Source organism: Vicugna pacos, chromosome X (assembly GCF_048564905.1).
Source record: "Vicugna pacos chromosome X, VicPac4, whole genome shotgun sequence".
Classification (NCBI taxonomy): Eukaryota; Metazoa; Chordata; class Mammalia; order Artiodactyla; family Camelidae; genus Vicugna; species Vicugna pacos.
Genome location: NC_133023.1, coordinates 40579175 through 40602996, shown reverse-complemented (window position 1 = coordinate 40602996; position 23822 = coordinate 40579175). Strand labels below are relative to the sequence as shown.

General features: G+C 43.1%; 1 protein-coding gene across 1 annotated transcript in view; it reads left to right on the top strand.

Annotated features, from left to right (window-relative positions):
* Nucleotides 1–23614, top strand: part of DGKK (diacylglycerol kinase kappa) — a 141631-nt gene extending 118017 nt beyond the window's left edge. The window contains exons 13-28 of the mRNA XM_072956510.1: nucleotides 2025–2116; nucleotides 2982–3081; nucleotides 4041–4257; nucleotides 5955–6059; nucleotides 6514–6610; nucleotides 8168–8275; nucleotides 10475–10571; nucleotides 10848–10955; nucleotides 11828–11941; nucleotides 12886–13020; nucleotides 14238–14398; nucleotides 14994–15135; nucleotides 16128–16214; nucleotides 19829–19939; nucleotides 22163–22286; nucleotides 23535–23614. Of these exons, the coding sequence (XP_072812611.1) occupies nucleotides 2025–2116; nucleotides 2982–3081; nucleotides 4041–4257; nucleotides 5955–6059; nucleotides 6514–6610; nucleotides 8168–8275; nucleotides 10475–10571; nucleotides 10848–10955; nucleotides 11828–11941; nucleotides 12886–13020; nucleotides 14238–14398; nucleotides 14994–15135; nucleotides 16128–16214; nucleotides 19829–19939; nucleotides 22163–22286; nucleotides 23535–23614 (1878 nt within the window). The remainder of the gene's footprint in view (nucleotides 1–2024; nucleotides 2117–2981; nucleotides 3082–4040; nucleotides 4258–5954; nucleotides 6060–6513; nucleotides 6611–8167; nucleotides 8276–10474; nucleotides 10572–10847; nucleotides 10956–11827; nucleotides 11942–12885; nucleotides 13021–14237; nucleotides 14399–14993; nucleotides 15136–16127; nucleotides 16215–19828; nucleotides 19940–22162; nucleotides 22287–23534) is intronic.
* Nucleotides 23615–23822: the final 208 nt, after the last annotated feature.

Below are 23822 nucleotides of genomic sequence, written 5' to 3'. Positions count from 1 at the left end.
GATGATTTTATTTCTTTTACTTCTTTGATTGCTGTGGCTAGAACTTACAGTACTTGTTAAACAGAAGTGGTGAGAGTGGGCATCCTTGTCTTGTTCCTGAATTTAGTGGGAAGACTTTCAGCTTTTCACCATTGTGTATGATGTTGGCTGTGGGTTAATTGTAATGGCCTTAATTATGTTGAGATATGTTCCTTCTATATTCACTTTGATGAGACTCTTTACCATGAATGGATGTTATGCCCAGGATTTTCACAGCTCAGCCCTCCTATTAGTCCCACCATTCCTCCAACCAGCCAAGGGGGCTTGTCTTCCCTTTGTTGGACTGGGGTGCCCAATATGTGGCTTGAACTGCTCATTCCTCAGGGAGGGTGTCTGTCCATGTAATCTCCCCTTTCCTCTGAGTCCCCTCCTGGGGCACAGGTCCCAACCTGATCATTTCTCTTCCCTTTCTATCTGATACTGTATGTATCTATCTTATAGCCTTGGTTGTACAGGAGTCTTTCTGCCAGTTTCCTGTTAGTTTTCAGTGAAGATTGTTCCACATGTAGATGTATTTTGATGTGTTCATCAGGGGAGGTGAGTTCCATGTCCTCCTACTCTACCATCTTGATTTGAGTCCCTTGGTGTCTAGGTTTCTTACAGCCCTCATGTTAGTCACACAGGTTTTCTAACCAGCTAAGGGGGACTTGTTTTCCCGGTATTGGACCCCAGGAATGTGGTGCCTAGTATGTGGCTTGAACTGCTCGCTCACCAGGGAGGCTCTCTGCCTTTGTAATCCCCTCCATCTACTGTGTCCTCTCTGGGGCACAGGTCTCAACCTCATTGCTTCTTTTCCCTTCTTACCTGACTCCATGTGGATCTTGCTTACAGCCTGGGTTGTACAAAAGTCTTTCTACCAGTCTCCAGTTAGTTTTTGGTGATAATTTCTCCACATTTAGATGTACTTTTGATGTGTTCATGGCAGGGCAGTGAGTTCCATGTCTTCTTAATGTGCCATTTTGATCTCTTCTTCCAGGAAGTTTGAACTTTTATCCTAAGAGCAATGAGAATTATAGAAGGATTTTTCTTCTCTTATTTTGAAAATTTCAAACATATAAGAAATTTTAAATGGTAGATTCTACCATTAGTATTTCACTACACTTCATCTATCTGCTATATATTATATATCTATCAGAATATTTCCATGATATGTGGAGAAACAATTGAAGGAATAAAGATTAGAGGCAAGGAAAAAAGATAGTTGGTGCTGTAACTGCCCAAGCAAAAGATGATGGTAATTTGGACTGATGAAGTGGTAACAAGGATAAGGAGAAGTGGACATATTTAAAACATATTGAAGGGATGGAATCATCAAGACTTGGTAGATGTTTGAATGTAGTGGGTGATGGAGAGGGATGAGTAAAAGTTATAGTTAGGACTGCAGACTCAAGAGCCAGACTACCCGGAATTGAATCCTGGTTCTGCCAATTATCAGCTCTCCCTTTCCTGTGCTTCAGTTTTTTGTTCTGTGAAATGGGGATAATAATTCTATTTCATAGGATTGTTATAAAGATTAGCTGAAAAATATGCATATCTTAGAACAGAGCCTGGCCCATAGAACAGAGCCTAGCCCATAGTAAATACTATGTAAGTGGATGGTATTATTATTTTTAATATTATATATAAGAGGGGATACTCTGGTTGGAAAGATGTGGGTTCAAATCACAGATGTATTATTTACTAGTTATGTAATATGAGATTGTTTGTTCATTTGAAACATTGGAATAATACCTCCTTCATATAAGTTTCTGAGTATTAATTTAAATGAGAGGAAACAATATATATGTCTCTTATTTTTAAAATGACCACAGGTCTAAGATTAGCTGTGGAGATCTTCAACAAGAATTCTTTAATTGTGATTATTTTCAGAGAGGCAGTTGAGTTGCTGGTAAGACATCAGTAAGAAATATTGAGAGGGCTGTGATGGGTAGCACACTATGTCACAGTGCTAAGACTTCAGGGATGAACACTCCCTTTCCCCCTAGGCTGCTGCTATCCAACACTTAGAATCTGCAACCACTGAGTTGAACAAAATCCTGAAGGCCAAGTACCCAACAGAGATGATCATCGCAACCAGGTCAGTCTTCCTTTGGCTCTCAAGCTTTGGGGTGTTTTTGCCCCTCAGGGGCTGTTCCTCAGTCACAGATGGGGCTCATTTTAATAGCTTAGGGTTTTGAGGCCAAGGAAAGCATATGTTTACCTTCCCCAATCAGATTTCTCCCAACTCAAACCTCCCGAATGGAAAGCTTAGGGGGAAAAAAAGATGAGATTAGAGTGAGGGCTCCTCCTACTCCAAAAAGACAAAATTTGTAAGCCATAGATTTGGAAGAAGGGTTACAAGAAGGGAAACACAATGTTCAATACTATTCAAGAGCACAGCATTGCTCTCTACAGTAGGAACCTTGCTTTCCATCTAATACCTGGAAAGGTCTCTGTAGTACCTAATATAGCTGCTTTCTCATAACCTGAGCAACATATTCTCTCTTTCTAAATATGTAGGTCATTCATTCCTCCTGGGACTCTGGAGGGTTCCTGATAAGTCTACCATATTCTCCTTTGAGAAACACTCCCATACAGGGACAGTCATACAAATGTCATTATGTTTGTACTAAATTAGCTGGGCCCTTGAACCGTACCTGATTTGACCCAGGATGAAATCCTGACCAAAGTTGGACCAATTGAATTCTGCTTTCTGGAAATTCGGAATTTGGGTTAAGAAATGTTAAACTCTCTCAGGTACTGGCATGTTTCACCATATGCACAGGAAGAAGCAGAGTAAGCAAAGAGTGGAGAGGGAGTAGGAGCAGAGGGAGAGGGAGGAAGGAGAGATCAGGAAATAGAGATGGAGAAGGAGGAAGATGGAAACTAATGACATTATAAGAGAGAAAGGCTCTGGACTTCATGGTCTATGTCACATTGTGCCATCTATCTTATCTTTCCAGATTCCTGTGCTCAGCAGTGGAAGATTTTGTGGTTGATATTGTAAAGGCCTGGAGCCGGATAAAACAGAACAATACAGCAATAGAGTCTGTGATTTTGAAAGTAAGTTTCCATCTTTTTGTCTTGTACTCTTTGTGGCACGAGAGCTCCATTTTTAATAAAAGCAAACGTGCCTCTCGCTGGGAATTGTAAAAGGGCAAGGAGGAGCAGCTAGTAAGCCTCCCTGACAGAGAAAATCCACATCAAACTTCTATCTTTCACCAAATAAAGAGTGGCACTTTGCATGCCATGTACCTAAGCAGATGTCAAACATCTGTCCACACCTAGACACAAGTATACATCAAGCAGGTATGCACGTGGTTGTATACCAGAACATGCTTGAAAATATAAACAAGTATATACTAACAATACACCCACATGCTCTTCTATAACAACAACAGTAACAATAATTGCTAACACATATATAGCACATACTCTGTGCCAGGAACTATTCTAAGCACTTATAATGTATTAATTTATTTAATCTTCACAACTGCCCTAGAATATAAAAGCACAAAGAGAGTAAGCAGTTTGCCTCAGTTCACAAACTATTAAGTGATGGAGCTGGGAATCAAGCCATAATCCCACAGTACACCCTCAAACATACACACAGACAAAGGCAGACACCAGGCACCCATGCAGAGCCACATCCACATCCACAGGAGCATGTTCATGAAAATGTCAATCCAGACATATTTCTCTTTCCTCAAGTTTGTCATGTTACATATAATTTTACAGGCCATTCTGACATAAGATTAGCCAACACACATTTATGCCTGCAGCTGCTCAGAAACAAATAATGTTTCTTTGACCCCCCCCACCAATATCCTTGGGTTATCTTATCACATCTACCCAAGTAGTTCTTTCCCCAAACTTTCTCCATCCCACTTGTAGCTTTCTATGCTCAATGTTCCTGGCCAACTATTAAGCCTCCCCTCCTCTCCCCATACCATCTGACTCCTCATTCTGTCCTTTCAAGCACTAATCCCTCATAACAATGCTCTGTCTCCCTCCCCATACAGAGCGACTTGATGTATGACAAGCTTAGTGTCCTGATTGATATCCTGGCTGAGGATGCAGCAGTTGAGAAGAGTGCAGCATATGCAGACAGTGCGAAGGCAGATGGAAAGCCCTTTGTCCCCCAGATAGACCACATAGCCAAGTGCAAGTTGGAGCTGGCCACAAAGGCCCAGAATCTCCAGGAGTCCTTGAAACTCATCATATTCCAAGTCAAACAAGGTAAGGGTCCCAGGGCTGTAGTGACTGAGGTAGAGGTGAGAGAAGGTTCCTGTGGATAGTTTACTTGTCTTCCTCACTCTGGGTCAGCCATTTGACACCACCATGAAAACCTGACTAGATTCTGCATTCACATAGCATCCAAATGAAGTCCTCAGGCTCTGATGATTTGAAAAGTCTGTCTTGATAAGCTGCGCCTTTGGCTCCTCCTACCTCCCAGGCACTCAACTCTTGCTACTTATTTATTTTTGGAACTAACACTCATCCTAAACAATTACAGCTGCTAAGTGGCTTGGCTCATAGCTCTTGTCAGCTTCCACCTCCAGCCATGGAATTTTTTTCCACCTGCTCCTGTTCCCTTCCAACCACTGAGCCTATGACGATTTTAGAAAGAAAATAGTGTTCATCTCTGCATGTATTAACCAGTATTAATCAGGCACAAGGGCCCTGAGAGTGGTCCCGGCAGCTCTGGCATTGACTGAATTTCCCATAACTCATGACAATCTGCAAGCTTCCAACACAGTATGAAAGCTCTTTTGACTTCTCCAACTTCTTAATTTAACATTTTGGTTCCCACTTCTTCTCCACAATGCTTCTTTGAAAAACAGAGTAGAAAATGGTATAACACCAAGTGCATTCTACCTGAGCTATTGGATAGATTGAGCAGAAGTCCATGTAGCAAGGAAGTCCCTTTGGCTGGCCTTTGACTTTTAGCTGTGGTACATTCTCCTGCCTTGGTACCTTTCAGTACAACCTCAGCCAAGTTTCCAGGGAAAAAAGGAAATCTCCCTTCTCCACTGTGAAAGAATTAAACAGCCTCTATTTCTTTAGGTAGTTTCCAAGTAGCAGGGATCAGATTAATCTGATGTAGCCATGACCCTTTCACAGCTAACCCTCAGTCTGCTCCATCAATACATAAATCAGATTTAGAAGTGCAGTTCATGGCCATGGAACAGAGAAAGGTAGGGAAAGGATTGAACCTATGAGCTTTGGCATAGGATGAGCCCCTGAGCTATACAATATATAGGCTGGTGAAAGGAAGGAGCCTTCTCAGATATTCTGGGTATTGGTGAGACACCTGAGTGAAAGAATGGCATGGTCCTAGAAGGTTACATTTAGAACAAAAGTCATGGGTGTGGGGAGGGTATAGCTCAGTGGTAGAGTGCATGCCTAGCATGCACAAGGCCCTGGGTTCGATCCCCAGTACCTCAAATAAAAACAAAATTTTTAAAAACCTAATTATCCCCCCAAAAAAGAAGAAAAGTCACATGAGTAAATGAATTAACAAAAGAGGTGAGAATGGAGGTAGAGGAGCAGAGGGTTTCCCACCCTGTCCCCCCTTCCCCTGGCCCCGAGCTTCTACTCATAACCATGTTTACTGGGTGATAGAAAAAGAGCAACAAGCAAAACAGAGAAAGCTCAGGCATGGATATAAAGAGACATGGGGCTAATACTGTGAGAAAGGTGAAACCACAAACAGCATCATGGAGGAGAGGTGATGATCAAATGGGAGTCTCTGTTGTCTTCCCACACACTGACTGGTATAAACTAAACAAAAGAGATGCTCAAGAAATGTGACCAATCCTCCCTCCCTCCTTTCCTTCCCTTTCTTCCTTCTTTCCTCCCTCCCTTCCTCCTTCCTTCCTTCTGTCCTTCCTTTCTCCCTTCCCCCCTTCCTTCCTTCCACTTTTTCTTTATAGTTCTTGATGAGCAAAGCCGACAGACAATATCAGTCAAGAACTTTAGTTCAACTTTCTTCCTGGAAGATGACTCAGAAGATGTTACCCAGATGAGCCCAAGACACCGTAAGGATCTTTCTCTTCTTTTATTCTAAGCTTCATCTCTGTCTTCTAGTTCCCAGAGAATAAAGGTGTGTTTTCATGCATCTCCCTTTAGCCATAATCCTACTCTGCAGTAGATATCCATCCATCTTCTCCAGAAAGCTCACACTATAAGATCCCATGCCTATGTCCAGAAGTAATGACCCCGTTAGATACTTTGAAAAGGCTGGCCTGTTGAAACCCCAAATTTAAAGCTGTTCCACTGCCAGCAAGCAAGCATCCCAGTCTTGCTATTCTCTCAGTGGAAGTCCCTGTCCATCCAAGATGATCCCTCTTTGGAATGAAAACCCTGAATATTATTTAGAAGAAAGTCATTGAGCTTGACTCTGCTCCAACAGAGAAAGTAGGGTATAATGCAAGTCATGGGAAGGGCTTTCTTGTTTATATCTGATACCAAGGTAATGTCTTTTGTGTCCAGGTTCTTGTCTTGGTACTTTGTCTTCTATATCTTCTCTCAAAAGTGAAGATCTAGATAACCTCAATTTGGAGCACTTATATTTTACACCTGAAACTATGTAAGTATCTAGGCCTATCACCTTGTTGTGGCTTTGTCCTTTTTCTGGTTAAGAGAATAATCTAAGGATACACAGAGTCAAATGCTGACTCTACTTTCTAGTTGCATGACTGCAAATAATTGAACCAAGTTTCTGTTTCCTCATGTATAAAATAGAGATAATTGTAGAACTTGCCACATAGGTTTCCTGTATTTTTTGAGTTTATATACCCAAAGTACTTGCATTGGGCAGTGTTTGGCACTCAAAGTTAGGTTGTTGCTTATTATTGTTATTATTATTATAAACATAATTTCATTTCATCTCTAAGGACCTGTTTTTCACTGTTGCCTTTAACAGTAAATGATTGGAGATGCTAAGAAAAAAGTAGGCATTTAGGGGACTAGGTAGCAAATCTAAAGACATCCGTCTCAGTAGCCCTGTCTCTTTAGAATTTTCCCAGTAGCCACGGTTCATCACATCCACTCATTTTGAGTTCTATTAAGAAGATCAGTTATATCAGTTATAGGAACCTCAATTTCTGGTCTGTGGTCAAGGGAGGCAAATCTCACGTAAGAGATGTAAGGTCAGTTTAGTCATGAATGAAAAACCCTATGATTAAGTAGTTAAAGTGTACCTATTTTCAGTTTCTCAAAGGAAAGTCACAGCTAACAATTATTTAAGTTTCTGAAGCTCCTATATCCAATTCCCATTTCCCTCTACCTTACCATTGGCTTAAGCTCATGTCTGAGGCTTCAATGGACCTACCTAATGAGTTTTGATCAATGGTGTGCTGAAAAATGTTAAACAACCAGCTCTCAGGGCAGTCGGGGGGGGCCTGATTTATTCCTGGTGTAAACCCTCACATCATGGCCTATTTCAAGCTACTGATATACCGTCATCGAATGCAAAGTTGGAAAGTAATAGGCATATCAGTTTATAAGATGACCTGAAGTAGCTCCAGTACACTACTGATTTTAGTGGATGGATGCAGAAGAATAAAAAAACTGCTTGGATATTTGTTGTTGTTGTGTATGTATGTATGTATGTATGTATGTATGTGTGTATGTGTGTATGTGTATATATATACCCTCTTTTATCAGTTTTCTTTCCCTCAAATGTGTAGTCACTTTGCCCTTTGATGTGAAAGTGCTACAAAGGAGTTCAGACACCTCTGAGAACAGTACTGCAGACTTTAATCTCATCATATATTTTTTAGCTGAGATTTTAAAAGTATTTTATGGGAATAAGTTCATGACTCTTATTTCCCTTTACTATGTGTAGGGAAAATACTGGCCATTCATACAGGACAGCCTACAAAGATGACTTCTTTATTATGAGTCCCAATCCCATTGAATCCTCCCAACTGGCTGGGTGTCCTCTCTTACAGCTAACAAGCTAGTTGTTAACACAATCAGACATCTACATGTGCCTCTCAAGAACATTAAGCCTTGTTCCCAATGTACAGGAGGCCTCCCCTCAGCGGTTTTCCATCATGCAGATATAGTCTGCCGCTCAATGATAAAAGCACTTATTTCCTGCACCAATGTCTATTCCCTTCTTCCCTTTGGTTAATTTCAGACGCTTCAAAGAAAAGTGTGTCATGAACAACTATTTTGGAATTGGACTAGATGCTAAAATTTCTCTGGAATTCAACACCAGAAGAGATGAGCACCCAGGACAATACAAGTAAGGAAAAGAAACTCCCCACCCTACATGCCAACCCCAAATCACATACACACATGTATTCCTACATCCCCTACCTCGCAGACCAGCATCAGAAAGAGGTTTGTCCTTTGGAAGTAAAAACACATGGGTTCCAAGGTTAGCCTAGTGGGATAACTTGCCCAAATGTTGGCCGGATATGTGAGGACTCAGCATTGGCATCTTGAATTTGGAGCTGCCTTCATACATAGTCTTGACCTGGAGACTGCTGTGTAAACCCAGCTATGTTACTGTTACTGAAAACAGATTGCATTGACTCGATTCAGCAAATGGGCTATCTTTGTTCTGTCGCTGAGAACTTGATGGGGTCCTAATAGTGGTTTCAGGTCTGTTTTTGCTAGGCAAGACTGCAAACTATCAAAGATCACCCTATTGGTTCTTAGTGTTCCTAACCTGGTTCCCCTGGACCTACTGATTTTACCCCATCCAGTGTTGGCCTACTTGGCACCTTCTGATATTTTTGCATTAGAGACATACCCTAAGGCAGCCTCAGAGTTCTTGTCGGAAATTGAGACTACAAGTAAAAAGAAGCATGCCCTTTACCCAACACCACCACCCCTACCACCTGTCCCTAGAACTTCTTTCTCAGAGCAGGCCTGGGTTGAGGAAGCAGTACTTTATCAGATATGTTTTTTTTTACAAACATTGTTTCCCAGTTGCTTATCATTTTTTGTTGTTGTCACTTGTCTTCTCATTTTTTTTAAAATAGTATCTTTTGAAATACAAAAGTTTTGAATTTTGATGAGTTCCAATTGATCATTTGTTTTTACAGACCAGGCTTTTGATGCCATATCTAAGAAATCTTTGCCTAACTCGAGATCTTAAGAATTTGCTCCTATGTTTTCTTCCAAAATTTTTGTTTTTGTTTTTGCTCTTACATTTAAGTCTGTGGTCTGCTTTGACTTAATCTTTGTGTATAGTCTGAGGTAAGAGTCTACGTTCATCTTTTTGCACATGGACATCCAATTACCACAGCACCATTTTTAAAAAACTATCCCTTCCCACAATGAATTGTGTTGGCACCTTTGTTGAAAACCAGTTGGCCATAAATGTAAGGGTTTTTCTACACTCTCACTTCTGTTCCATTGGTCTACTATGCAAGTACCACACTGTCTTGATAACTGTAGCTTTATAGTAAGTTTTTTTTTAATTGAGGTACTGGGGATTGAACCCAGGACCTTGTGCATGCTAAGCATGCACTCTACCACTGAGCTGTACCCAGCCTCCAACTCAAGAGCTAGACTACCTGGAATCAAATGCTGGCTCTGTCAATCTGTTCTTTTTTCAAAATTGTCTTTGTTGTTCTAGGTATTTTGCATTTCCATATAACTAAACTCCTATTTTTATAGTTAAGGAAACTAAAATGCCCAAGAACTTATGGTTTAAAGCAGAGTCCAAATAATTTTGTGCTAGCCTTCTTACATCCAAAATTCATGCCCTGTGGTGGCTCATTTCTGTGGCTCTACTTTAAAAGCTCATAGTAAACTCTATCCAGCCTTTCCAGTGATTGTAAGTGCCCTGCTTGTTTTCATCAGAGACTCTACAGTCAGCAGGACCCTGGCCTTCCCACCTCCACCATAAGTCTCCTGATATCCTTGTCTGTCCCATATTCTCTCCACTGGCTCCTCCTTTATAGTCTGCCTAGTAAGCTTCAGTCTACTCTATATCACTGAATGAAGTGTTTGATCTTGGGAAATCCCTCTACTCTGCCAGAAAAGTTATACTTCAAAGAAATCACTGTCTAAGATTCACATGTTTCAAATGAAATTGATTCCAAGCCACTGAAGTCTTGAGCTCCCAGAGTGGCACTTGCTGGGGTACCCGGTGTGTACCAGCCAGTTATGCTTATAGCTTTTTATGAGCCTTACTTTCTAAATATAGCCTGTCTCTTCCAAGTTGGAACCAATATCAGCAGCAAGTAAAAGTGACAAATCAACAAGATGCTGAGGGCTCAAGGGGACCCACTGCAGCAGGTGTTTGCATGAGATTATCAGTTACACTATCCTAGCATTCCCTCTTGTGTTCAGTTACCATTCAACATGACTCCTCTCTATGAGAAGGCACTTAAGAAATAAGATGGTGTCTCCTCTTACTTTTCTTCATCCATTTATCTTTATATTGCTTACCCTCTGACTACCTTTCTCTACCCTTATCTCCCTATAGTAGCCGCCTTAAAAACAAGATGTGGTATGGCCTTCTGGGAAGCAAGGAACTTTTCCAGCGCTCTTACAGGAAACTGGAAGAACGAGTCCACCTGGAGGTTAGTGGAAAAGAGGGTGATCCTTCCTGGGCATGAAAAAAAGGAAATATCATGACCTCAGGAATCAACTTTCCTCTATAACCTTAGTGCTTCCCAAGCTTTAACTCTGATCCTCACGCACAGCTCATGGGAGGAAGGCAGGAAGATAGATTTCTACTTTATGGATAAAAAAATGATAGCAAGAAGAGGAGACAGAGCCCTTCCCCCAGCTCTATACATGTTCCTTCCCATTGGTATCTGAAAAGCCAGACAATACAGGCTACTCTTTCCTTTCAGTGTGACGGAGAAGCCATCTCCTTGCCAAACCTGCAAGGCATTGTAGTGCTCAACATTACCAGCTATGCTGGAGGCGTCAACTTTTGGGGAAGCAGCACGGCAACCACAGTGAGTATGGAACAGGGAGGGAGAAAGGCTTGACCCCTCTAAGTCTATAAGAAAGGAGAGCTGAACTGTAGGGGGAAGGAGGAGATGGGCTGGGCACTGTCATTAGCAGCAGCTGTCTGATCAGTCTTTTCTTTTTTTAAAGGCAGTTACCACCCCAGAATCAACCAAAAACTCCAGGATCAGGTCAATTCTTAGGTGTTGCCTGGACTTTGAATTTTCTACTCCTCTGTCCTGATAGATCCTTGAAAGGTTACCCAGGCCATGTTCTTTTCTCCAAGGAGGTCTGTCAATAAAGTTTTTTGGGGAATTGGCCATGGCTCCTTTCCTCTGAGCTCACCTAAGAAGGCCATGGGGCCAATGAGACAGACCTTGGGGGATTTATGATGCTATGCTGGACAGCAAGGGAACCAGCTAAGAGCTGTGATCTCAAAAGGAATTGAGTTTTGATCTCAGTGCCCTTATCCAAGATTGGCTTCCTGATCTTCATATAGGATCATATGATAGGATCATATAGTATGATCACATAGTATTATATAGTATATATACTTCATGTAAGAGCTTTTCGGGAAGGCAGACATCTTTCTGATTCCAGTATGTTGTCCCATGACTTAGAATAGTAACAGCAACAATCACAACCAAAACTGAAAGTGCTTAGTATGAGACATTGAATAAAATGTTGGCTAGATGGATAGGTGTGGAGATGGGTATATGGACAAATAGATGGGGCCCTCTTTCCTCTTTTAATATGTAGTTTCTCTACTCTCCATGAACTAGAAACATTCTCACCAGGAGCTTTCAAAGCATACCTGCTTGCGATCGACAAGGTGTAGTTTCTCCAGGGTGAGATGTGTGACACAGTTCTTCCTCCTCAGGAATATGAGGCTCCTGCAATGGATGATGGGAAACTGGAGGTAGTGGCAATCTTTGGTTCCGTACAGATGGCAATGTCCCGGATCATCAACCTCCATCATCATCGCATCGCCCAGGTAGGCATAGGGTGGGTGGGCACCAGAAAGGGTTTAACTTGTATGTAAAACAGAAACAGACTCACAGCCATAGAATACCGACTTGTAGTTGCCAGGGGGGAGGGGGTGGAAAGGGATAAACTGGGAGTTCGAGATTTGCAGATACTGACTGGTATATGTGGACTAGATAAACAAGTTTATACTGTATAGCACAGGGAAACATATTCAACATCTTGTAGTAGCTCATGGTGAAAAAGAATATGAAAATGAATATATGTATATTCATGCATGACTGAAGCATTGTGCTGTACACCAGAAATTGACACAACATTGTAAACTGACTACCTCAATAAAAATTTTTAAAAAAGAAAGGACAAAAAAAAAGAATCAGCAGATGAAATAGAAATATAATATATTCACAAAGGCCAGATATTAGAATTATAAAATGAGAATTCAAATAATTGTTACTTTATGTTCAGGGAGATAAAAAATTGAATATTGAAAATTTGAATAGGAATTTTATTATTAAAAATTCAACAGATATATAAAATTTCAATATAAAACTAGATACTAAACTATTTTAAATGAACCAAAAAGAAATTCTAGGACTGAAAAATACAGTAAGTGAAATTAAAAATCCAAAAAAATAAAATAAAACAAAATAAAAGGGTTTGAGTTCTGTGGCTACAACCCTGGGGAAGCAGCATCTAAGAGTGGCAGGGTGGCAGTAGCAGGTTATCTGGTAGGCAGCCAGGTGCTGGCTGAGGTTGGAAACAGAGGTAGTAAGGGCAGAAGGAGCAAAAAGCCCATAGGAAGCATGTTTCCTCCCTGGGATAATCTGATTCATATTTTCACCGGTCCTGTTCAGATATACATTTAGGCAATGAGTTTATCAGATTGGGCTATAGTGGTTATATCATTCCCCTCACCACTTCCCCATTCTCCCTTCTCCTCTTCTCTGGCAGTGCCGTGAAGTGATGATAACCATCGATGGTGAAGAAGGTATCCCAGTGCAGGTGGATGGGGAGGCCTGGGTTCAGAGGCCGGGCCTTATCAAGATTAGATACAAGAATGCCACCCAGATGCTAACAAGAGATCGGGTAAGAAGGGGAAGGCTCCTCTTGGGCTCCTACATTGTCTCATCTACAGCTATCACTGTGGGACTGAATACTTCTAGTCAAGCAGAATTCCTCAAAGAGAGGTCTGCATGACACTTAGAGTCACCTTGGGTGCTTGTTACAATGCACATTCCTAGGCCCCACACAGACCCACTGAATCAGAATGGGGATGGGTAGTTCCTGGGAACTTGCATTTGCAGACATGCTCCCTGAGATGTTCTGATATATATTGATATTTGCAAACCACTGTCTTAGAGCTTGAGACAAGGAACTCCCCTCCTGTGGATTCAGACAGTGTTGTCCTCCTCCCTCCACTGCACAGAGAGCTAAAGGCCTCAGGTGGTTATGGAGTAATCTGCTCCCTCCACAAGAGATTCTTTATTGAATATGACCTTTAGATTCCTCTAAGGCTTCTTAAAATACTGCATTCACAAATGTCACCCACTTCAACTAAACTACCTAAAGCTAAAAAGGAACCATTATTGATCAGATGCTCAATGCTTGGAGGCATTCTTCCTCTCTGACCCATGGATGGTTCATAGAAACAGCAATAGAGGAGGGAGGGGATGTCTAGCTTATAAACTGCCTACTTTGCATTGGGCATTTTACATGCCTTCTCTCAAGTAGGTCCTCTTCAATAATCCTATGAGGTAGATATACTTATTCCCATTTTACAGGTGAGGAAAACGAGGACCAGAGAGGTTAAATACCTTGCTAAAGGTCACACAACTAGTAAATCACAGAAGCACAATTCAAAATTAAACTAGATATGTCTGGCTCTAAAATCCATCAGAACATATTGCCTATTGGCAAAGAAGGGACCATGAAAGGCACTCCACTGTCTTACCGATCTTCATATCAGATCATATGATAGGGTCACATAGGATCATACAGTATTATATACTTCATATAGCAGCTTCTGGAAGGCAGACATCTATCTGATTCCAGTATATTGTCCCAAGACTTAGCAGAGTAACAGCAACAATGGCAACAAAAACTGAAAGTGCTTAGCATGAAAGAGACATTGAATAAAATGTTGACTAGGTGGATAGTTGTGGAGATGGGTGTATGGAGGAATGGATGGGGCCCTCTTTCCCCTTTACCCACTGTACCGGCAAATATCAGACTCACAGACAGATCTGTCACATGCCCTCTTAGCTACAGTGATCATTAGGCTCTGCCACTGTCTCCATCTCCAGGATTTCGAGAACTCCATGAAAATGTGGGAGTGCAAGCATGCTGAAATCCAAGCTGCCTCTCAACCGCAGCTGGACTCCCAGGAATCTCAAGAAATCCTCTCTGATGAGGAGTATGCCCAGATGCAGTACTTAGTTCAGCTTGCAGAAAGCCTCATCAGCAGGTAAGTGGACTGACCCAGATACAGGGCTGGGAATCCCATCCCAAGAGGGGATAGGCAGAAGAAGCCAACTTGTGTCTATTGGGTACGGCAGAGCCTGGCCTCAGGAAGGAGTCTTGCCCAGAGCTCTGAAGATGACAGGGGCCCTGACAATCCAGGCAGGAAATAGTCTTTGTGGTCAGCAGTAAGCCAGCTTGGATCTCTCCCATTAGGCCCAAAGATGAATTTTGAACCCCTCCTGCTGCCCCAGAGCCAACAGGATTAAACATGCTTATCCTTGTCCTTAAACATCAGGAGGGCCTTAGAGTCCCTGGAGTCAGCCACCTGCCTCTATTCTGGCCTCTCACTCTCCTAAAGCACCCAGTATCTAATTCAGGTGAGACAAGGGTGGAAAAAGTGAATGCCCAGAGAAGAGGATGAACATCTTCTGGCATCAGTGGTTACCTCGAAATGAGTAGAAAGAAGAGGAGGGAGTAAAGAATACAATTGGGGTACCCAGGGCTTTCCTTTTTACCCTTAATCCCAACCCTCACCATCATCTGAGGCCAGAAGTCCTTCAGAACTCTAGACTCATTTATCTGGCCCTGCTTTATTACAGACTTACTGACCTGAGCAAGGTCCACCAGCATGTGTCTGTCCTCATGGATTCTGTGAATGCCAGTGCTAACATCCTGAACGATACATTTTACAACCAAGACAGTAGCAATGAGGCAGGTGCAGCTTTCTGCAGTCCCATTGAGGTAAGTAGGGAAGCAGCAGATGAAGAAAGGAGTCAAACTAGATAGGAAAGGGGACAGAAGGGAACGGAGTGGGGTTGGAGACTGGGTGGAGAAACTGGGCAAATGGTATGGCAGGAAACTGATGGATAGAGTAGAGGGGAAGGTTAGGTATTCCTTGACTTGTTACAGGTCCAGAGTGGCGACTGGAAGAATCCCATAGCACATCTCACCAGCCTGAGAGCTTCCTACCACACTGGCCTCAGGGGAGAAATAGTCTTATGAATGGAGAGAAACTTGACTTTGGCCTTTCCTCATCCCAGGTGGATCACTGTATAACCTGTTAAGATGACATTTGTCATTGAAACCTGAGCTCCAGGCTGCCTTGGTTTCCCTCTCGAGGGAAAGGTCTAGATTAGGATACTTGATGTAAAATGTACCATCTCATGACTTTAACCCCCTGGCAGACAATTTAAGTGATGCTTTTAAAAAGTAACTTTAATGCAAGGCAAACGATACAAAAGGGCCACATTCAGGGTTAGGGCCTCCTGAAATGTTGGTTACCTATTTATTTGGGGCCAGATCTTAGTTGGAGGAGGCCTGGAGTTTCATGAAGAGAGATGGTTAGGCCTAACTCCACCTACCATGGGAAAGGTGGCTTTAGCCTAGTGGCAACCAGTGGCCTCAAACTTACTCTCTGGTTTGCATATCTCCTATTTCCTTATACCCGCAATACTCAATCAATGGTGCCAAATGCCATCTTGTGCTATGCCATGAGACAGGACACACCAATGCAGCTGTACCAGAAGTTGACAGCTGGCATCCATTCTGACTGCTTGGTGCCCATGTCGTACTACTAGTTGTGCTATATTTTGAGTGTTACTTTTTCACCTGCGGCCACATCCTACTAGCCTGCTCCTACCTTGCCACAGAGAAGCCAGCTGCATGCTGACTAACCAACAACTCCTCTGTCTTTGTCCTTTCCCTTCCTTTCTCTTCCTTTCTTCTCCTCTCAGACTCTAAGCAGAAATGACGCAGTAGATGTTACATTTAGTCTTAAAGGGCTCTACGATGACACCAAAGCTTTCCTGGATGAAAACTTGGTGAGTGGAGGGGGTTGGAAAAAGGGAGGGCAAAGTATCATATCTGAAGATGGTCACAGTCTGTGCTTGGTTCTAGGGTATTGGGAGACAGGTAGGAGCATTTTGGCCATGTGTTTACCTGGCAGTCCCTGCTGTGTCATCCTCACCCAGGGTTGTCATTGACTCTGTCACCTCATAGGTTATGCTAATCCACAGAGACTACCATATCCTTGAAGCAAAGTCTCTCACTTTCCTTTGGCAAATGTCTCCTGGGTCTAGATCAGGCAGAACAGAAGCAGGGTGTTCTCGCCATACCGAATACAGCTTCAGGAGAAAAGGGTGAGCCCTTTGGAGCTGCTCTGCATCTCCCAAGTTTCCACCTATCTCTTTCACCATGTGGGAAGACAATATGGAATAGTGGGGAAAGTTGGGGGGTCTCTGGGTTCAAATCCCAAATCTGCCTCTAGCTAATTTCCTAAGGCTGTTGTAGCAGAGCGCTAAAACCTGGGTGACTTAGAACAACAGAAATGGATTGTCTCACAGGTCTGTAGGCTTAGAAGGCTGAAATCAAGATGTCAGTAGGGCCATGTTCCCTCTGAAACCTGTAGGGAAAATCCTTCCTTGCCTCTTCCTAGCTTCCAGTGACTTGCTGGCAATCTATGGTGTGTTCCTTGGCTTATACATGCATTACTCTAATCCTCCACATTCACATGGTTCTCTCCCTGTCTCTGTCTTCACATGGCCATCATCTTAAAGGTCACCAGTCATACTGGATCAGGGCCTATCCTACTCCAGGGTCCAGACCAGGCCAGTGACTTCATCTTAATAACTAATTACATCGGCAATGACCCTATTTCAATATAAGGTCACATTCGAAGGTACTAAGGGGTTAGGAGTTCAAGATATCTTTTTGGAGGGGACACAAATGAATGCATAACAGTAGCTATGTGAAGTAACTTCACTTCTCTGGGTCTCAGTTTCTTATCTACAAAACAGGAATTGTAATCTCTGCCTCTCCAGGTTGTTGTTGTGAGCAAACTACTGTATTGTTGAGTGCCTAGCTCTGCCTAGCAGCTTGATAGATGGTAGATTTTTTTTTCAGTGTATAGAGAAAATGGACTGAGGCTCAGTTTTAGAGCTACAAGAAGAGTTGCATGTTTCTCATAATGCAGAGCCCATAGGCACACTTGGTGACTGTGCTCTAATGAGCCAACTGATCATGACCACCCCACTTTGAAGTTCACTGCTAAGGCCCTGAGGAAGGTGTTGTTACTGCCTCTCATCTAATTAAAGTTTATTTGAAGAGGGGCTTCTGAGTTGGTTTTGTAAGAAGTACATCCACTTCTCCTTTTCCATTTGCACATCTAATTGGCACACTGCACAGGTGGCAGAGTGGCTCAAGCAATAAGGCCAGGCTATCCCAGCATCTGAGCCCCAAGCTAGAGTCTTTCAGTCTTCTGTGACAGCAACAGAAGTACCAATTATATATAGGCAGAATTCAATAGCCTTGCCAATTTGGGCAGCAGGAATTATGGGAGCTTGGCCTCTCGTTGCCACTCTGGCTTTCTTCAGACTCATGGGCTCATGAAAATGGGTTTGTACCAGCTAACAACCCAAACTGAGCACATACCACACTTAATATAGAACCTGGTAAGGACCCCCACACACCTACACACATCCCAGTGAAACCTGGGTGCAAATGGCAACTAAGTAAGAATGACCATGTGTCTCCAAGGTCATAGCATAGAGGTGGCATGGACATAAGGCTTCTTTCATTTGAATGTTATTATCCTTCCCCTTGAAGAAGGAAGACAATAAGGAGTTCAGTGTTGGGAGAGGGATATAGCCTTCTGGTGAAAATCCCACCCAGTAACTCCTACCTCCCTTATTTTGGCAAACACACTTAGTGATGTGTTAGGACGGGAACCAGGAAATGAACAACAGAGACCTCTGAGTCAGTCTGCACATTAATCTCAGAGAAGAGTCCTGGACAAGGTCTCTACTGGAGCCAGAAGGACAGGAGAATAGAGCATGAGACTCAAGCCCACCCAGTATACTATTTTTTGGAGCCTGAGTCCCTAGATGCCAAATAGGAAGTCACTGGGAAGCCACTTTATTCCTCTCCTGTTATGATTAGGAATCATTTTCTAAGGCCCCCAATTCCTCTTCTCTGTGGCTTGGGTTTCACTACCAAATCCCTCTTGAGCATTGCTGGTAAGTATGCCCCTATGTCCTCCCTGGCCCTCTCCCCCTTATCTTGAAGTGATGGCCATTTCTACCTGACACCACTGTTCCCCATCCCACCACCATGTGCACACACATGTACTGTGCATCTGGGATACTCTGGACTGCCCTAAATCATTAGTCATAAAGCAAAAGCAAGAGATGATCTGTCGGCATGACTTGTTTCTCACTCATCTCCCATGCTGCTTGGTCGTAACTTCCAATCCCATCCCCCACTCACTCACCTGCCACCCATTTGTGGCAGTTGGCAAGGTTTCACATAAGGCTGGCCCATGCACAGCAAGAAGCCACATAAGTACCAGATTGAAAGTAGAGTTCATGCCAAGGAGGAGAGTGGAAGCCAAGTTAGGTGGGCTGCAAAGCACGTCAGGGCTGATGATATCAGCATGCATCTGTTCTCTCAGCTCACTATTTAATAGAACATAAACTATCTCACCTATGTTGTTGGTCTAGAAGTTGGTTCTGAGTTGGAGATGGTCCCAGAAGAATCTATTTTTAAATCTCCCATAGACCGTCCAGAGTTAATCCTGTGGGTGCCCGGGGTTAATAGGGGATGCTTAAGCTTTGTTTTTTGAACCTGTGGGACAAGCCATCTGGAACTCATTTCTTCATTACTAAGAGTGAATAGCTAGCGGCTAAAAGCACAGCCTGGTGAGGCAGACCCACTTTGCCAGGAAGGGAAAATCTGAGCCAATCTCTCTCTAACTCTCTCCTTCCTTCACAAAGCAGTCTTTAAATTATGGTGACTGCGTAACAAAGATCCGCCCCAGCATCTGGCCACCCCATATATCCTTTCTGGGACGATGTGGTATTAGATGGCAGGCTATAGCGTTAAGTAGATCTGGGTTTCTATCTAGCCATGTGATCTTGAGCACTAAACTTCTTTGAGTCTGCTTTCTCACCTATAAAGTGAGAAGAGTAGTACTTTGCAAGGTGTTATCAAGTTATTGGGAAGACAGAATGAAATCATGTATCCACAGTGTCTGGCATATAATATGTGCTCCCAAACTGGTAGCTGTTATTAGGGGGATGCTAAGAGGCCTCCAGGAACTTGAGAGTCAAGGATAGGACCCTGTCCTACACCCTAAGCTGTAGGGGTACAACTCAGCGTTCATTGACACTGGTCAAAGGCCTCTCTGCTTACCAAACTGTGAGCATGCCCAGCTCCAAGAAAAGCATCCCTATCTGGGCGTTTCCTGGATCTCCCTCCCTATTGAGAAAGTAAAGATCTGGCTATACTTTCCAGGGACCCCCTGGGCCAAAGGTGACACAAGTTGGCACCCTGTGGTCTCATGGCCACTAGCAGGGACTGGGAGTTGGGTAGAAGGCAAGAGTCTATGAAGGCAATGTGCTAGGTGTTGGACACTCACTCTTTTTCCTGTCTTCACCAGCTAAGAAGTGCTGAGGATGAGACCATACTGCAAACTTCCCTGGATGCCATGAATAAGGAGTTTGAAAAGCTATCCGAGATTGACTGGATGAATTCAGTCCTTATTCCGGAGGTATGTCACCTGTGGATTGGGAAATAAAGGGGAAAAGGGATTCTTCCTTGGGGTCTTGCCTTCCAGTGTGGGCCAGGACACAGTGACTGATGTAGCAGAGGGAATCCAGAAGTGGCTTTCAGCTTGAGCTTAATGGAGCCTCCTCCTCCCATCTCTTCACCAGAGGTTGACAGGACAAGGCAGAAAGCACACTGAAAAACTAGATGACCATGGGGGAAAGAACCAGAAAGAAAAAACACTCTGTGGCAGAAGACAAGGAGAGAATGAGCAAGATTGGTCTTTTTTCTGTGCTGTTCTCCTGGCTGCCATTCCCCTCCCTTGCTCCCTTGCTGCCAGGACTGAATTGCATCTGGTACCTACTATTATGGTCCATACCAGTTGTTTACAGCCAACATCTGTTGTAAATGGTTAGTGCCCAGGCCATACTGGTGGTTAAATCTTCCAAATGTCACCTCTCCTGGCTGTTTCCTGTCCCTCTTACTCTGGGAGGAAAGCAGGCTTTCTCAGTCCCTTCCCCTAGCAGGTGTGTGGCTTAAAACAAAATTAAGCATGGCAGCAGTGGCTAAAATATAGCTATGAGGATGTTGTCATTTTTTGACAATTCCAAGTGCTTCCCTCAGATGACTTCATAAATAAAATGATCCAAAGATATCCACCTATCACTAGGTAAATGTCTCCCTTAATGATCCCACAGGGGTTTTCTTTAAATGGCTCCACCATGGAACTAACTGTTCACTTCATCCTGTAGGAATCTCTGGTTCTCCTACTCACTATACCTGTTTTCTGGCTCCATACACCAGTTCTATGCATGTGAGCAAGCCATATAGGCATGTTTGGACTAGTGCAGCAATTAGGCTCCCATTTAAGAGAAAAAGCCATTAGCAAATTCAGGTCTTAAAGGATTTAATAACTTTCTCATATGCCTTTGCTGCTCTTGATCAATAGCCCTCTGGGGAAGGAAAACATGTGGTTATGCAGAAAAGGAAGCAAATTCTTATAGAATCCCCCATTCTATTATTACTCAGTTCAGCTATCCTGCACCAAGCTCCTGACCTAGGCAAATGGACTGGATTTTGAGAGAAATAAGAGAAAACAGTCCATGCCCTGAAGTCTCAGCATGTGAGTCTGCCTGGCCTGGGCGTAATCTCTTTCCTGGACTTCAGTATTTCCATAAAGATGAAGAAGTGAGGCTCTAAAGGAATTAAGGCTCTAAAGTGAGGATCAACAGGAAGACAGGAAGATGTTGCTCATTCATCTGACACCAAACTTGCTCACCTTAAGGCCACAGAAGATTCAGCTCCACTTTGTTGGGGAAAATCAGGAGAAGAGTCGGTTATTCATTGGGCTTTTCAAGGCTTGGGCCGAAAGGGAAGGTCCTGTGTCCTTCCTTTAGGTTTCTTCTGAAAGGCAATTCTGACGGTCAGTGTACATAACCTAGAGGAGGGAGGGTAAGTGGGATTCAGCAGGAAGAGGAGGAGGACAGGTTTACACTCTCCTAAAGGAGAGGATCATAGGTATAACTAATCTTCAAGAAAAGAAAACCCCAAGATTTCTCAGTATGTGTTTGGATGAACTTTCTGGCAACAAAGTTAATCTTAGAATTATGTTTTCCTGAGAGCAGTAGTAAAACAAGCAACACTTAGGAAGGATTAGGAAGCTGAGCTAGAATTAGGGAGCCTACACGATCTGTATGGCAGAGAACCTGCATTCATCGTTAAGAGTCATGTGCAGAGAACTCTCTTTGCATTCCAGACAGGGAAGCAGGTGGCCTGGGAGGCAGATGCTTCCCTGTATTTGGCCAAGGGAGTGAGCTGGGGCTTACCAAACCATATTGCTGAAGGAAGGGCTGCTTTTTCCTAACTCATCGAAGTGGCCCTCAAAATCTCACCCTTCCAATCCCTAGCTACATGACCTCAGGTGAAATATTTTACCTCTCTGAGCCTCTGCTTCCTCATCGGGTATGATAATAGCACCTTGCCAGGTTGTGAGCATTTATTAAAAGCATCTAGCAAAGCACCCAGCACAGGGTAGGATCTTGGTAAAGATCAGATGCCTTCTATGGCATAGAACTAGGGATCAGGGTTGTCTTTCACACCTGGATAGATAGTAGATCTGCTTGCTTCCTGCAGCCACCCTTGTTCCCCACCTTGCCAGGCCTCTAGGAATTGTTTCTGAATATTAGGCAGCTAACATTTTGACCTTCCTCTTGCTGTGATTTGCCAGGAAAAATCTTTAGACTCTGACAGTAGAAGCCTCAGACTGAAAGTTAAGTTCCCCAAATTGGGGAAGAAGAAGCCAGAAGAGGAAGAGAAGCCTAAATCCGGCCAAGGCATCCAGGGTTTTATTGGTAAGTTTCCCCCACAGGCATAGAGGTCATGAAGACTTCCCCAGCAGCCTGGGTACCTCCCAAAGACCAGAAGCTCCCATTAGAAATGTTCATAGATATGATGGTGATGGAGGAGGAGTCCAGCTGGGAGCCAGCTTTAGGCAGTGCCAAGTAGTCTCTTGGATGGATGTGCATTAGAAAGTGATGTGAAATGTGACAATGAGTGTGTATATGTCCATGTATGACTGAAAAATTGTACTGAACACTGGAATTTGACACAACACTGTAAAATGATTATGAATCAATAAAAATGTAAAAAAAAAAAAGAAAGTGATGTGGACACTGACACAGGGAGAACCTGAGAGGTGACCTTGCCGGGTAGTCTCTGCAATATAAACAACTGAAGAGAAGAATGAGAACAGTCAGTTACCTTTCTGCTTGACCCATTCCTTTCCCCAGTTGGTAAAGTATGGCAAAATAGTCATACCTAGATCTCTCTCCCAGTCAAATAGAACTACAAGCTCTTGGTCCTGCTCCAGAAAGCAGTTATTATTTGAGATGGGTTGGAGGTGTCAGTGATGGGCACCTACAGGGTCAGGAACAGGTCCCATGACCTATCTAAACACTTTTATTCCTTATCTGTTACAATAAGTCCCTGGAAATGCAAAATATATTTCCTTATTTGAATTTTGGCTCCATCCCTTCTTCAGAACTGGACTTAAATGTCAGTGGGGCTCCAAAGAAGGTTCCCTTTGACTTGTCAGTTATGCCAATTCTGAGATCAATGGTCTCTCCCAAATTCTGGGCCTAGACAACCTGGCAGCTTGAGAGATATAACAATGGTGGACATGGGGGAAAGGGATGGAGGGTGGCAGTTTGTTTTGTTTTTGAGGAACCAAGGGTTTGCACAGATGCCAAGAGAGAATCTCCTGGACCAAGGTGTGTTTTCTCAGGTTTGGTCCAACTGGTTTGAGTCCCTAAGAATCTGCCAGTCGGGAGACCATGGTGTTTGAGAGCCTTTCTGAAGACTCTGAAGGGGTCAATAGCAGTTTTCATGGATTACCAGGTTCTGAGAACTCATCCCATTTGTGTTTGACTCACATGGTATCAGCTGATTTTCAAAGATGGTTCAGAGATGGTTGGTACAATAGGAACAAACCAGTGTGTCTCCTTTAGGACTCTTTGTTTGCTCTCTTTAGGGTCCATACATTTGGGCATCTGGCAATGTATTAACCTCATTATTTCCATGCTTGCTTTTTATTCCTAAAGGAAATTTGTGGCGTCGCAGACATCATGAAGATGAAGCAAAAGACGATGATCCTCCAACATCATCAGGATCTCAACTATAGTCCTTGAAAGCTAGAAGGAGAACTCACATTTAGGATTCTACTGAAAACTCTTGAAACCTCAATACAGGCTAGACTAAATTATTTCAGAACAAACATGAGCACCACCAAGAAAGATCCTCCAATTCTTTACTCTAATACATTTTTTTCCTGGACTCAATCAGGTCTCCTTAGAGGTTTACATTTTCTCATTGGCCAAAGATTCTTGTTC